The 14,714-nt window shown below is 48.1% G+C and overlaps 1 protein-coding gene across 7 annotated transcripts in view; it reads left to right on the top strand.

Annotated features, from left to right (window-relative positions):
• Inadl (InaD-like (Drosophila)) overlaps window positions 1-14,714 on the top strand; it is a 228,732-nt gene that overhangs the window by 123,875 nt on the left and 90,143 nt on the right. For all 7 annotated transcript variants that reach the window (XM_005385344.2, XM_013514443.1, XM_013514444.1 and 4 more), the window contains one exon: window positions 7,644-7,840. In XM_005385344.2, the coding sequence (XP_005385401.1) occupies window positions 7,644-7,840 (197 nt within the window). The remainder of the gene's footprint in view (window positions 1-7,643; window positions 7,841-14,714) is intronic.

Here is a 14,714-nt window from a genome sequence, read left to right as displayed (position 1 = left end):
TGAGGAACCCATGCTAAGTGTTTGTCTGAGGAGTGGAACCTGTTGCCTTTCACACTTCTTCTGGCTCTGAGTCTGAATAAAAGTTGTAGGAACCTCATCCTGAAAATGGGAATGATAAAAACCCTACTGAAGTTCTTGTCATGGGGCTCTTGGCACTTCTGCTGTCTTCTTCTCCATGTTTTATGATGCTGAGAAATGATAAACTGCATGCCTCTTACTTTTCAAGTCTTCTTTGTTCCACAGAGTGGATTTTTCTGTTCATTTATTTATTATTTCGGGTGTTGGATACGGGGGTCAGGTAAATGCTAAGCACATGTTCTGCCATTGAGATACATGCCCAGGGCCAAAGAGTGGATTTTAAAAGAAGGTGTTCACATAGTAATTTGTTTTTCTGACAGCACTAATGGGTTTTGTTAATTCTGAAAACAAATGTAAGAGAAAATTATGCTTTTTTTTTTTTTCCCCCCTGGTACTAGAAATTGAATTGAACCCAGGTTCTTATTTTTATTTTTTAGGCATGATCTCCCTTAGTCACTATAAGTTGCCCAGGCTGGGCACAAACTTGCAATCCTCCTGTCTCAGCTTCCCAGAATGCTTTTTTTTCATTTTTCCCTGTTTTTTAAAAATAATCTTTCTTTTTAATTTTAACGTTTAGTAGTGTGTGTTTGCAGTACATAATGATGGCATTATCATGAGGAGCTGATACATGTGCATAACAGGTCTCTACTCCTTTAGATGCCCTGCCCCGCCCTTCCCAGAGCCCCTGTTTAACAGAAGGAATGCATTGTCTGTGGGGGAAACTGTGTGCATCTGAAGTGTTAGGTGTTCCATGGGTTTTGTGTGTCACTGTGGGGCAGTGTCGGAACTGAGCAGCAGAGCACCTGAGAGATCCTCGATCATGATTTCACCAGGGTTAGACTGCAGATAATGTTTGCCATGCACTGTTGTAGGTGCAGAGACAGCTGCAGTTTATACTCTAAGAGGAAGAGGCAGAAGAAGAAGTAAAAGCCTAGAAAGATCTGTGTGAGCCCTGCGAAGACACACAAGACAAAGCTGGGTTTGCATCTTGTGACCTTGGCTTCAAGCTGGGTGGCCTCGGGCAAGTTGTCTAGCAGAAGCCTCATTGCACACTGGAGAGCAGAGGTGATTTTACTGGCAAGGTGGGTTTTAGCCTGAAAGGAGAAAGCTGATTAAAAGGTCTTAGCAATATTCCTGCATCTTTGTCCCAGGGCAGGAACTTCCCTTGGAAGGGTGTGGTGGCTAGAAGCAGAGCAGGGGAGCAGGCTTGAGCAGAGGGGAGAGGGCAGACACAGACCCCAAGGCTCAGCCCACACCCAGAGGGCTGCACTACAGCAAGCCCTCCAATCCTTGTCTCCGTCCATGAAGTTTACATTTGTAATCCTATGGAAAAGTTAGGGGAATTTTATCAAGTTAATTCTGATCTACCACTCCCAGTGCAATCCATGGCGAAAATAAAGACACTAAGGCGTATTTGTAGTTGTGGGGAGCCAAGGGGGTCCTAAGTCCAGCTAGGATGATGGCTAACCAGAACAAAGTCTTCGACCCAGGGCTGAACCCAGGTTTTATTAATTCGTGAAGAAAGGAGTGGCTGTAGGATGAGTGACTGTGAGTGATGGGAAGTAGGTGAGTGCTGTGAGCTGGGGAAGGTAGGAGGCCTGAAATCCCCTGTGCAGTATTCAGAGAGAAGGATGTGCATAAAGAGTAATCTGCATAACATGATTCAAGGTAGTATCTAATATTTGGGATCATTGCTTCAGCTCTGATATGCAATCTTTTATGCCTGGGATGTCATAGCCTCGCATCTCAAGGCTCGATCCCAGCCAGCAGGGTGGATCCTGGCTCTCATCCTGCCCTGGCTCACACATGGTTTTGGGAGCTACAAAGGTGGGGTAACACTGCCCTGTTGCCTTGCCTCAAGGACTATATATAGCACCTCTGCTGGACCGATTTGCATTGCTCAAAGCCAATTGAAGGGATAAGGAAAAGCCTTGGCCAGCGCTACACACATCAATACATGGAAATAGGGCCAGGTTTAGCCAAAATGGAGACAATTGCTCTTCTTTCACAGGGAGTGGCCCAGGTGGGCCTCCATACCACCAACCACCCGGCTGCTTCCACAGCCAGTCATATTGAAGCACCTCCCTTCCCACCTGCACCACCCCTCGTAACTTCCCGCCCAAACACACCTCTTTAAACACTGCCTCGTCTCCCAGTGAAGGCAGCAGCTGCTTCATAAATCTATCTGACTCAACACAGCTGTCCTGCACACAGCTAGAAACACAGTTCCTTTCCCAGTCTCAACGGTGCTGGCAGTTTTCAAAACTCCAAGTCCAAATCTCTTCTGAGACCTATCACAAACTCTTAGTAGTGAACCTCTATGAAAATGAAAAACAAGCTACATAATCCCCAGGTACAGTGCCACATGGTAAACATTCTTATTCCAAAAGGAGGAGTGAGGGATAGGAAGGGATGGACTAAAGCAAGACCAAAACCCAGCAGGGCAGATGTTAAGTCCTCTACTCCATTTCCAGCATCTGGGGGACACAGCGGTGAAGTACAGGCTCTGAAGGGATTGGGGTGCCACCCCGGGGGGCTCGCTCGCTGCAGCCCACACAGCTTCTCCATTGTGCTGCAGTTTTCTTTGGCACACATTCCCTGTTTGTGGCATCTCCAACTGCCTGGGGCCTGCACTGCACCTCTGCTTCATTCCCATAGCTTCACGAGCCGCCCTCTGGGGAGCTCTGTGCCTGGCCTCTCAGGCCTTCCTTTGAAATCTGGAAGGAGCAAGGTATGGTGGTGTATACCTGTAATTCCAGCACTCGGGAGGCTGAGACCAGAGGATTGCCATGAATTTAAGGCTGGCCTAGGCTATATAGTGAGCTCAAGGCCAGCCTGAACTACATAGTGAGACTCTGTCTCAAAATAAAGAAATCTGGAAGGAAGCCTTCCTGACCCACAGCTTTTGCATTCCATTATATATGGTTCCTTCCGGGTCAAAATGGAAGTTTTTCAAATCTTTCTGTCCTGTTTTTTGCCCCTAATTCTCACTATAAATCTGACTAAAAGAACTTAGTAATAAGTGTGCCACAGTACAAACATTGGAATGCCTTTGATTTCCTTTACCAGATCAAGTAGTTCACCACCCTTAACCTCAATCTCCTGCAGAGTCTCAGGACACGGGCAAAATGTACACAAATATTTTTGCTAAAGCATAACACACATGGCCTGTAGTCCAGCTGCCAGTGGACCCCTTATTCCCAACTGAAATTCCTGAGCCTGGCCTTTATTTTCTGTTCTTATCAGCATCTGGTCTCTGCTGTCCAACCAGAATCACCCATCAGCCTCTGCTTCTCTAAGCAACATTTTCAAACCTTTCCAAATGCTTCCCACAAACCAGCCCTAAGAGCTTGTAGGCCACATGGTCAGGTACAGTCAGAGCAAGGACCCAGCTTTTGGTACCAGTTTCCTATCTTAGTCACCCTTCCTGTTACCGGACATAGTACCTGAAACTCATAATTTAAAGAGAAGGTGTAATTTGGCTCACACTGTAAGGGGATTCAGTCCGTGATCGCTGGCCCCAGGGCAAGCTAGTCACAGAAGAGGATGTGGCCAAGCAGAGCTGCTTAGTTCATGGTGTCTGAAGCAGAGAAGGGGAACAGTGCTGGAATGTAAGGGGCCTGGGACCGGACACAAACCGAGAGACAAGGCTGCGTGAGCACCCCGACTGCCTCATCATCTCACGTGCATTTGCAACTGTAAAATTACTATGAATTTGAGTATGTCACGTATCTTTGTGATGCTGTATCACCTGAACATACGTGCTTGGCCAGATTTCTATCAAGAGTGCCATAATTTTCTGCTTTATTTGTAGAGTTTCCCTGGATATTAATTCTCTGTGAGATTAAAATACTGAAAATAGCTTTTTATATAATTTTTCTATCTGTAAATTTAGATATAGAGCATACCTTTCTATTTTGATTTTCCAACAACAATTTTTAATCTTAAGCAGTATAATTAAATGCTGTTATCCACTTGTAATATAATCTTTGAACTTCCTTTAGCTTAGTAATGTGATTTTTCTTGAAAACTTTGCTGATATTTAACTGTCTTCACATTCCTGGGATACACCCTTCCATATCATATTTTCTTAGGTTGAATCATAAGAAGTTTCATGGTCTAAAAATGGTCAGTATTACTTGTCACATGGAGGTCAAATTAAATATTTTTATATACTATTGGATTAAATTAGTCTTTTTAAAAAGACTTTTACATTAGTGATCATAAATATAAGTATATATTTATTTCCAGCTTACACCCCACATCCCACCTGCTGGAGGTCTCCACCAGTTCTGCCCACCCGTCCTCCCACTCGTTGGATCCCAGGCAGTGTCCAGGACCCCGCTCAGGAAATCTCTTTTTGTGTGTTTATCTATTATGGGAATTATAATAATTTTACCAGCCTCAAAAAGTGAGATGAGATTTTTTAAGGCTACTTTAGGGCTGGGGATATAGCTCAGCGGCACAAGTGCCTGCCTGGCAAGTACAAGGTCCTGAGTTTGATTCCTGATAAAAAAAAAAAACTACTTTGCATGTTCTGGAACAACTGAGGAAAATTTTAACTTGAAATCTTACAGAATTGAAGTATAAAACTATCTAGCACTGAATTTTTATGAAAGGGAATATTATATGTTTCAGTTTCTTTAAAAATTACTAATCTATTGCAGATTTACATTTATTCTTATAGTAAATGTGCCTTTTGCATTTTTTGAGAAATATGCGTACCGTACATATTTTTAACTCTGCCACTATATAGTTCATATCGATAGTGCTATCCGTAATCATTTTGTCTGAAAAAAACCTGCCAGGTGTTACTTCCTTTTTAGTTCTGTAATTTATTTGCATCATTTCTTTTTTCTTTTTCAGTTTTTGAAGTTTTACTGTTTTCTAAGAACTAATTTTTCTTTTTTTTGGTTTTTCTCTGGTACCGGGAACTGAACTCACGACCTTGCGCATGCCAGGCAGGCGCTTTTGCCGCTGAGCTAAATCCCCAGCCCCTAATTTTTCTTTTTTAACTGCTACCTAAAAACAAAATTATCGATACTAAGGGGGTGATGTGACGTTTCAGTACATTTATACATTATGTAATATTCAAAGAACTAGTTGTTGGGGGCTGGGGATTTAGTTCAGTGGCACAGTGCCTGCCTGGCAAGCGCAAGGTTGTGAGTTTGATTCCTGGTACCAGAGAAAGAAAGAAAAAGAAGAAAAAAAATAAAGAACTAGTTGTTGGTTTTATCGGTCTTTATGGGTATTTTTGTATTATTTCATTTTGCTTGGTTTTGGTAGTTCTATTTCATTAATAGGTGCTTTTACATTTGCTGCTTTTCTCTTGTTCTTTGCATTTGCTTTATACTTCCTTTTCTGACTCTTTGAGTATCATGTCTAACATCTTGTTTTAGCTTTTCCTATTGTCTCATGAATTATTCAACACTAGAATTAGCTTTCCAAGTTCTGCTTTGTCAAGTTGGAAACCTAGAATTGTAATTTTTATATCTTAGGCTTTTTATTAGTACTTATTTGTAAACACGGAGGATTTTAAAAACTATCTTACAGCGTTTTGGTTTTGTTGAGCTGTGGTCCAAGAACACAAGCCTGTATGATCTGGATTCTTTCTGTTATTGAGGTTCCTCTTGTGGCCCAAAACACAGTCAGTTTCTCCAAGCGTTCTGGGTACGATTGCTCAAAACTGTGTCTTTTCTGTGAGTTGGAGGGTTCTTGTGTATCTGTCTCCTTGATCTTACATCTTCTTAAAGTCGTCACTTACTTTCTTTTTAATGATGGTGCACCTCGCTGTACTCTGGGACTGTGTCGGAGCTCTTGCTTCATGTTATTTTTTTGGCAGTGAAACATTCCCTTTACTGACCTTGTGCAAGTCCAGGAAGCGGGAGCAGGTGAGTGGGGTGGGGGGATCTGCACGCTCAGACCCAGCCTCCTCTGGGGCCCTTCTGGGGCCCTTCTGGGGCCCAGGTGCCTCTGTGTTGTTTCTGGAGACATGTTGCTGTCAGCCTCAGTCTTTATCCTGACCCCTGACCCACGGAATTCCCAGCTTACACCCTACACCCTGCCCCCCGCGCGGTTACCACCAGCTCTGCCCACCCGTCCTCTCCACCCGTGAGATCCCAGGCAGTGGCCAGGACTACACTCAGGAAATCTCTTCCAGCCAGGTTAGTTCCTTGAATTCCAAAAGCTAGCACAATGGATGAGGACTCACTCACTAATAAACTAACATTTTGCTTGGTGTCTAGCCATCAGGGGTGTTGGAGCTTTTATTTAAACAGCTAACTGTTTAGCCTCTGTGTTAGGGGTGTTGTGTGGGCGTCTGGGGTCCCACCTCCTGGTGCCCATTCCTTTAGTGTCTTGTTCCCAGTAGCTGGCCAGTGAAGCCACCCTGAGTTTATTTGCGGCTTTGTTACAAGACCCTTCATCTTACTGTATTTTGCGAACTGTGTTCTTTACTAACAAGTTTTTGCAAGTCCTTTAAGATTCTCTTCAAAATCTTCGTAAAGCAGATTCACTCTCTTTCTAAAATAAGCAGTGTGTGCATGGGCTCGCTTTCACCAGTCAAAACCTGCTGCTCACTTCTCATCCTGGCCACCCAGGCTGGCGCAGTGGCCAGTGGCCTGGCTGTTGTCCACTACAGGACATCTTGAGCTGAGCTGAGCTTTGTTGCAGCCCTGAGACCTGCAGTGTAAGGCAGAGGAGGCGCCTGACTGGGGCTGAGTTCCACAGTGGTCAGAATCTGTTTCTTAGTTATTATTTGGCCACTGAGCCGATTGCTTCCCACCCTACTAGGGCCGCCAGTGTCAGAGCAGGGGAGAGAGAGAGAGCTCTGCTGAGCCACGAGCGGTCCCTCGTGGTCCCTTAACCTTCCCAAGGCCTTGAAGTGAGGGTGAAAGTACCCATTTAGAGTGACTGGAGCCCTGAGGGAAACACAGTGACACAGCTGTGAGAGAGTGAAAGGGCTGTGGGCTGAGTTAGACCTCACATGACATCTGCTGTGAAACTCCCCGCGCTCCTGCTCCCCTGAGCCGCTTACTTTGTGCCGTTTGTGTATTTTAAGGACTGTGTTTCAGGGGCTCGGGTAGTGAGCTCTCCTAACGTGCACAAGTCCTGGAGTTCAGTCCCACACTGCAAAGGTGCATACTTGTGTGTATAGAATAAGTGCCTGTGTAAGCGTAATTACAATTTGAAGTGTTGATTTTCTTTCTTGTGGAACCATAAATCCATGCGCATGAGGCTGTGGCTGTTGACTTAGCACTCTGTGTCCAGGCCAGGCCCTCTGCGTGGTACAGTGCTGTCGCTCCATGTGTGCTCTCATTGCCTGTTGGGGGAGGAAGGGCAGGCCATGGTCTCCCTGCGTTGAGCTGAGCAGACCCCCGCAGGCTGGGGGATGCAGTGGTTGTAACTGCACCTTACTCACAAGACCACAGGCGCCCAGGCCCTAAGGGTCCGTCCCAAGGGCACCCAGTCTGGGGCGCACAGCTGTGCAGGAAGCCCTGACCTCTTCCTATAGAGTCAGATATTCTCTAACTTCTTAAACTTCCTTCTTTTTCTTTTTATTATAGAAAAAGTCAGGCAGAGGTATGCAGACCTGCCCGGCGAGCTGCACATCATTGAGCTGGAGAAGGACAGGCAGGGGCTGGGCCTCAGCCTGGCAGGCAACAAGGACCGGTCCCTCATGAGCATCTTTGTGGTGGGGATCCACCCGGGGAGCCCTGCGGCTGCTGACGGGAGGATGCGTGTGGGAGACGAGCTCCTGGAGGTGAGGGCAGCATCCGGGGCGGTGTTTGGGAAGGGGGCGTGTTTTCTTCCACCTTTTCGGAGCATTTTTCATAGAGAGAACTGAAGCAGATTGTTGGCTGTGGGGGTGTATTTGCTGCCTGCATAAAGATTTCTCACAAAATATTTTAAGAGCCTGAAAAAGGGAACACTCCTGGAAACGGGAGGGCAGGGCGCTTGTTTTTAATATCCGTTCCAAAAGGAGCAGGGCTGCATATGAGTCTGTCATGGGGCTGTTCATCAGACTTCTCTTCAGGTAGGAGGGAGACCCAAGCATGCCTGCGCTTCAGTTTTGTGAAAAGGCGGCAGAGCCAGCAAAACCCAAGGACTTGGACCTGGCGCGGCCCAGGCCTTTCCCGTCACGTCACGTCACGTCACGTCACGTCATGTCATACCGAGTCAAGGTGGGCTCTTCCATCAGGAGAAGGATGGAGATGAAGAAGCCGGGACAGAGGGTTCATGTGATCTGAAAGCTCGTCCTCATTTTCCTAGGCGCAGTCAGTGCCACCCTGATCTTAGTCTGCTGTTGTTTGCTCATTCGCTTGCTCATTCATTCAGCTGACGTGCTCTGAGTGTCTGTGGGGCACAAAGGGAGATGAAGACAGCCTGTCCCTTCCCTGAGATGGCTCCCGGCCTAGCGGAGAAGAGCAGATGGGAAAAGACATGGAAAAGCAGTGGCAGAAGTGAAAGCTCTCTGCTCAGTGCCAGACAAACACGGTTTCTCGGAGCGGGGCAGTGTCACAGTGTGCGGGACAGGATCTGGTGACGACTGTGCTCTGAGGACTGCGGGAAAGCGTCCACGTGGGGACAACAGGGAGCCCAGTCACAGACACAGGCAGGCAGCTCACTCACCACAGCGGCTTCGGTTTCGAGTTGTGTAATTCCTCTCACTTGGGGTGGGACGCTTGTCACCCACAGCACGACCTACTGGAACGCGACCTGCTGGGCCTCGCCAAGCTCGTGGCTTGTTTTTGTTTTTGTTTTTGCGATGAGGTTGCTTACTGAATTGGCTTCCAGAAGCTTCCTTCGATAATTGGGCTAAGTGCCCTGCTGAAGGGAAGGGGACCTCCCTAGAGGGCTGGCTCTCCCTGAGCAGTTGGCCCAGCACACCCATGGCCTGTGCTCAGTGCTGTGCTCGGAAAAGAGCAGGCAGCGCTCCTCCTCTTCCCCAGGGGCGTGCGGGGACAGGGAGCTGCGGGGGGGCAAGCGGGGGGTAACCGCAGAGATGGGGTGCAGCACCCACCGGGAGCAGGGTGGCCAGGGTAACCCTTGGGTGAAGGGGCGTTCTTACGTGGCTGCCAAGCTTCTGAGTGTCAGGAAGTAGGAGGTGCATCCCCTTCCTGTGGGCACCTGCGGTGTGACAGCTCGGTGCAGTGGTGGCCCTGCTCAGCGGGGCTTAAATCACAGCACAAATGTTTTCTGTGTACTGGGGACAAAGAAGAGCTGCGGGTCCAGTCGGAGCGTGCTGTCTGGTCGTAGCCATTTACTGAGAAGAAGAGCTGAAGCCAGGTGACCAGCCGGCACTTTGGGCTGCTCCGTGCCAAAGCGTGCCTGAGCGCCGCAGTTCATGCTGTGCTGTTTGTGCCCAGAGAATTAAATTTCTGGACTCTCCTGACGACCTAAATGTGTTCCAAAAGTAGCACACGGTAGTAAGTAAATCATTAACTATGTTGTATCCATAGATAAGATCACTGGTAATTTAGAGTGGAATGTTTGTATCCTCTAGATTGTCTCTTTTGGGTCATTACCTACCATACCCAGATGTGATTTTATGAAGTGTGTTTCTTAATGCAATAACAACAGCTCGAGTGGCCCGTGTTATAAAATACCCCCATGTGGAACCAGTAATTTGAGAGCAGAGGATTTCAAAATTACAATAAGTTTATTTTTCCCTATAATTTCATTATCAGAGATAGACTCTTAATAGTTAATAATGCAAAAGTAGATTGATCACATTTTTATTGCAGCAGTGGAACAAAGCATAGCAACTCTTACATATTAGATATGACTTTGTTGTATATCAGTCAAGTCTCAGGTAAGCTGTTTGAAAACATGTTGTTCAAACCTGACAAAAATAAATGTCGTAAGGAGGTCCTGAGGATGGCCCTGCCCTGCACCCCAGCTAGCAAGTGTCAACCCTGTCCCCGGCTCACGGCTCTGGAGTCACCAGGAGATCTAGGTGGTCAGCTTCACACACAAAACGCAGCCCTCTGGCCACCAAAGCACTGGAAGGGAGAGACTGGCTGACTCTGTCCCCAAGTAACCGGTAGTGTTGGGTCTGCCTTCCACAAAAAGGGCTCACTCACAGAGGAAGAAGGCAGCAGGGGCTGGCACTGGCTGTTTTGGGAATTGTGCGACTGTTAGCTTCTCCAGCACCCCGGGAGAGGACTGTCTGGATCCCCATCTGCATCCTAAGGAAGCTGGGAAGAAAGAGGCAGGGTCGATGGGCAACCCTGGCTCCTCTGACTTAAACCTGGGTTCTGGATTAATTGTTTCCCTGGAAGATAGTAAGGGAATCTCTCAGCTTGTAGTGTCAGTGTAGATGCAGGTATAGATGAATACAGCTCAGGCAGAACCAGCTTAAAGAGTCTGTCTTGGTTACTTTTCTTGTTGCCAAGACAAAATGCCTGGTACCCAAAGTTAAAAGGGGAAGGGGAAGGGTTTATTAAGCTCACAGTTTGTGGAGGTTTCCATCCATAGTCGCTGGCTACAAGGCAGGGTGGGTTGGTGGGGGCAGGGGGGCAGCAGTTCATGGCAGTGGAAGATACCAAAAGCAACAAGGAAGAGAGGGACATGCCTCTTCCTGTCCCTTATATTGTATGCAGGCCACCTGCCCCAGGGCAGGTGTAGCACTCACACCTGTAATCTCAGCATTGGACCTGGAATCAATCACAAATTCCAGATCCAGCCGCCTCGGAAAAGCCCCGCCCCCCACTGCCTGAGGCTTTGGGGGACATCCAGACACAAACCATGACTGCATCAGACCCCTCTCACACTGTAACGCTACTGTATTCTCTCATCTTCTTGGCATTCGGCGCCACTCTGCATTCACCTTAAGGATGCAGTTGGTGAACTACAGCCATCTCTCAAGGAGCAGAGAAGAAAAACGGTCACTTTTGAGCTCCTCGTTGTGGAGGAGTCTGCACATCTGAGTAAAGACCTCCCTGCGTCTGCCCTTGGGTTCGGGCTCTTGGCTGCAGAAGCCATTATGTAGCAGCCATGGGTCGTTCTTTTTCCTGCTGGGAAGCCCCAGAGCTTTATTTTTGCTGGTCTTCCTTCTGGCTGGGGGATTTTGTAGTTACACTTTGCTTCCTTTGTGTCACTGGAACATTTAGCACAAAAATCTATATTCCTGCGGGTGTTGTCTAGAAGGACCGACAGTCCTTTACTGTGTATCCCTGCAGCTCTTGTTACTGCTGTGCCAAAGCTTCATGTGGGATCCCTGTGCTGAGCCAGATTATCTTAAACTCCTGCCGAGAAAATGCTGTGAGACCAGGAAGTAAAAGTGAACATGACTGGAGAAATTGATTACTGAGGAAAATGCAAAGAAGGAAAAGAAATTAGGGAGCAGCGGTGCTGGAGAGGGGTGCTTCCCGCTGGGAGGGCCGGTACTCCTCAGGTTGCCTGTCCCTCCTGACAGTAGGACTCTGGCTGGGCCCCTGCTCTGGCCAGCCCCCACTGTTTCCGGCTGCTTGCTGCTGTCCTGGCGACCGAATGCAGCCAAGAAGATGGACACAGAGGGGCTCCCCAGAGGGTTTCCTACATCAGCCGCAACACACAACTTATTTCTGTATTTTGCTTTATTTCCACTGACACACAGTGATACCTCCTCCCCCTGCCATGAGGGACAGTCTGGGACCTTCAGGCTGCTGGGAACAGCAGAGTACTGCACCCCATGTATGCCATCAGTTCTTCCTTCTACATATATGTGATGGCATTTAAGATGTAAATTAGGCACAGGGAGATCAACGACAGTAATCATGGAACAGAGCAGTTACAAAGTGTACTGTGAAAGAGCTCTGTGACTGTGTCTCTCCAGGTGGCTTACTGTAATTTCACACTCTGTTGGTTTGGGGGGTTATTTTTGCAAGGGGAGAACAATATATAATACAGGACACTTATTTTTAAGATTATTTATAATAGTCTCCCAAAGAATGATATACAAAAGAGTTCAGGAAATCTGTCCACATACTAAGACCAAGGAATCCAGCTGAGGACCTGGATCCCACAAAAATGTCCTGCATGAATCCAGTTTAAGACCTAGAGCTCATAACAATGCCTCCCACGAGTCCAACTGGAGGCCCAGAGCCCGTAACAGTATCTCATGCAGGCCTGTTTCATGGATCTGCACTGCAGAGGCCCAAAAGTCAGTGGTGGAATCTAGGAAGTCTGTGCCAGTGGGATGAAGGATCTGTGCTAGCAGGCTGAGGGATCTGCACTGGAGCCAGAAAGCGACGCTCAGAACCAGAGCTCCCCCAAAAGGTACCACAGCCACCGTCAGCAACAGTGAGGTCCCAAGCTCCTCCGATGATCAAGATGGCCAGGTTCCCATCAGGGAAGCCAATGCAGCAGGCTTCTCAGGAGACCGGCAGTGTACCATCTTCCCATGCGGAGCCAGGAAGTGATGCTCAGCGTGAGGATCGGAGCTCCCCAAAGTGGACCGAAGCCATTCTCAGTGCCAACTAGGTCCCAAGCTCCTTGGAGGATGAAAACAGCCAAGTTCATCAGGAAAGCCAGCGTGACGAGCTCCTCCAAGAGAATCAACAGCTCCTTACAGCTTCTACCAGCTCCCGACAGCCTCTCTCGGCTCCCAACAGCCTTTTTCTCCTCCTCCAGTTCTACCTCTTATGCTGCTGGCAGTAATCCTCCAGTGGGCCTCCCACACCCAGCACCATACTTCCTCAGTTCAGCTGGGGGTTATAAGTTGACCACCAGTTGTCAATCCACTGCACACACACTCACATAAAGGAAGCTCTTGTCTCCTGCATCTGCATATCTGGCAGCACTTGCTGGGGTCATTATTAGGTGGATACGCTCACTTGAACCTGAGCCTGGTCCCTCCGGTAACAGATGGCTCCGAGGCCAGGAATTGGCAGGACAAAGTGTGGACACTGGATAGAGGGTTGAGTCACACCCCAGGTGGGGGGTCTGTCCTGCTACTCAAAATGAAGCCCCATTTAAACTTACAGATTGTGTATTTTTGGAATTTTCCATCAAATATTTTCACCCTGCAGTTGACCACAGGTAATGGAAACCCTGGACCACAAAACTGACTGTGCGTTATCTCTCCCCGATGCCCAAGGTAGCACCCCGGGTGTCCCCAGACCACGGCCAACCTGATAGGTGCAGGTCTTGTTGAAGAAGTTATGCAGACACATTTCACGCACGTTCCCAGAGGGAAGTAAGAAAGTAGCACTATTCTCCAGTGAGGCAGTTTTCAAAGCTGACACTTGATATTTTCTCTGCCTCTTCACTGTCCTGAGAACAGAATGAAAATTATGGTTGGGGTAGGCTGGTCGGGTGGGTTGTGGGTGATTAGGGTGAGTACTAAAGGAGTTCTGGGGTCCTGTGACATGCTGTGAGCATCCCAACATATGCCAGGGGCCAGACCTACTGAAGACTTTTGCAGCAGGGGACTTGGCTGGGATTCTGCCCCCGTCACCGGCTTGCCTTAAATCCTTTCACAGGTCACTGAATTTGCGAGTCTCAGCATGCTCACCCCCAAGCATAGGAGCTCTGACTGCATTATCTATCAGGCCGAGCTGTGTGTCATGGTAGGCACTCGATGAGCTATGCATTACAACGTAGCAAAGGCTTTTGCTGTAATCCTGCCCATACACGACAATCTGCTAGCAGATGAGAGCTGTGAAAAAGAGAAAAGACAAGCTGGAGTTGAAAGAATGGGAGTTAGGGTAGAGTCCCTTGCTGATGGACGTTTTGACTTTATCTATAAAAGAAGACATGAAATATTTTGAAAATGAGGAAAATTGCTCTAAAGTTCTAGTCAGACCAGCTATCTGTATGGAGGAAGCAGATATTAAGCTAGGCAGTTGGCTGGGGGCAAGTCTTGATGAGCAGCATCTGCTGATGCTCTTGGTGAAGCAGTGCCAAGCCTCAGGTCACCTAGGTGCTGTTTTGCTGATGTGGCCGAGAGTACCATCAAGAGTTGCACTGTAAGCCGAGCAGTAAAAGTGGACTGCACTTGGCCTCCCTGCACTCATTTCTTCCTACCCGACGCAGGGGACAGGAAGTGGCCCTTTCCTTTTCATTTCTCTTCTTGTTCTTTTTGGTGCTAGGGCTTGAACCCAGGGGCTTATGCATGTAAGCAGGGGCTCTAACTGAGCTGCACCCTCAGCCCCGAGGGAACAGGAGGTTCCAGCTGGCAACTCCTTAGTTTGTTCAAGTGGACCAGTTGTATCAGTTGCAGCTATTCACTTGCTTTTTAAAAAAGAGATACCAGAAGGATTTATCACAGGCAGACACAGGAGGGGCTCAAGAGTGGAGTGCTCAGAGAGCTCAGAGAGCTGAGGTGCTGTACTGTTGGGAGCGGGGGCGTTTGTGTGGGGCGCAGGCGCCTGTGGAATCCGCCGAGCTGTGCTGTAGCCTTGTCCAGTGGCAAGGACGGCCCTCCCAGTGAGACAGCGGGCTGTTCCTGTGGGGTTCCCACAGGCTGCTCCGTTGTGAAAGAGGGCCTTCTGCGAGTGAGAAGGGAGGGGCGGGCCCTTCGTAGGTGGAGGGCGTCGCCTGGCTTTGCTGTTTTGAGAGAGGAAAAGGAAAAGCAATAATAATAAACTGGGCTTGTACCCTGAAGCTGCAGTTTACCCTGAAGAGTACAATTCCTAAAAATCTTGATTTGG

Source organism: Chinchilla lanigera, unplaced genomic scaffold (genome assembly GCF_000276665.1).
Source record: "Chinchilla lanigera isolate Chin_1 unplaced genomic scaffold, ChiLan1.0 scaffold00022, whole genome shotgun sequence".
Taxonomy (NCBI): Eukaryota; Metazoa; Chordata; class Mammalia; order Rodentia; family Chinchillidae; genus Chinchilla; species Chinchilla lanigera.
The sequence above is the reverse complement of the archived record's forward strand: the minus strand, read 5'-3'. Positions and strand labels throughout refer to the sequence as shown.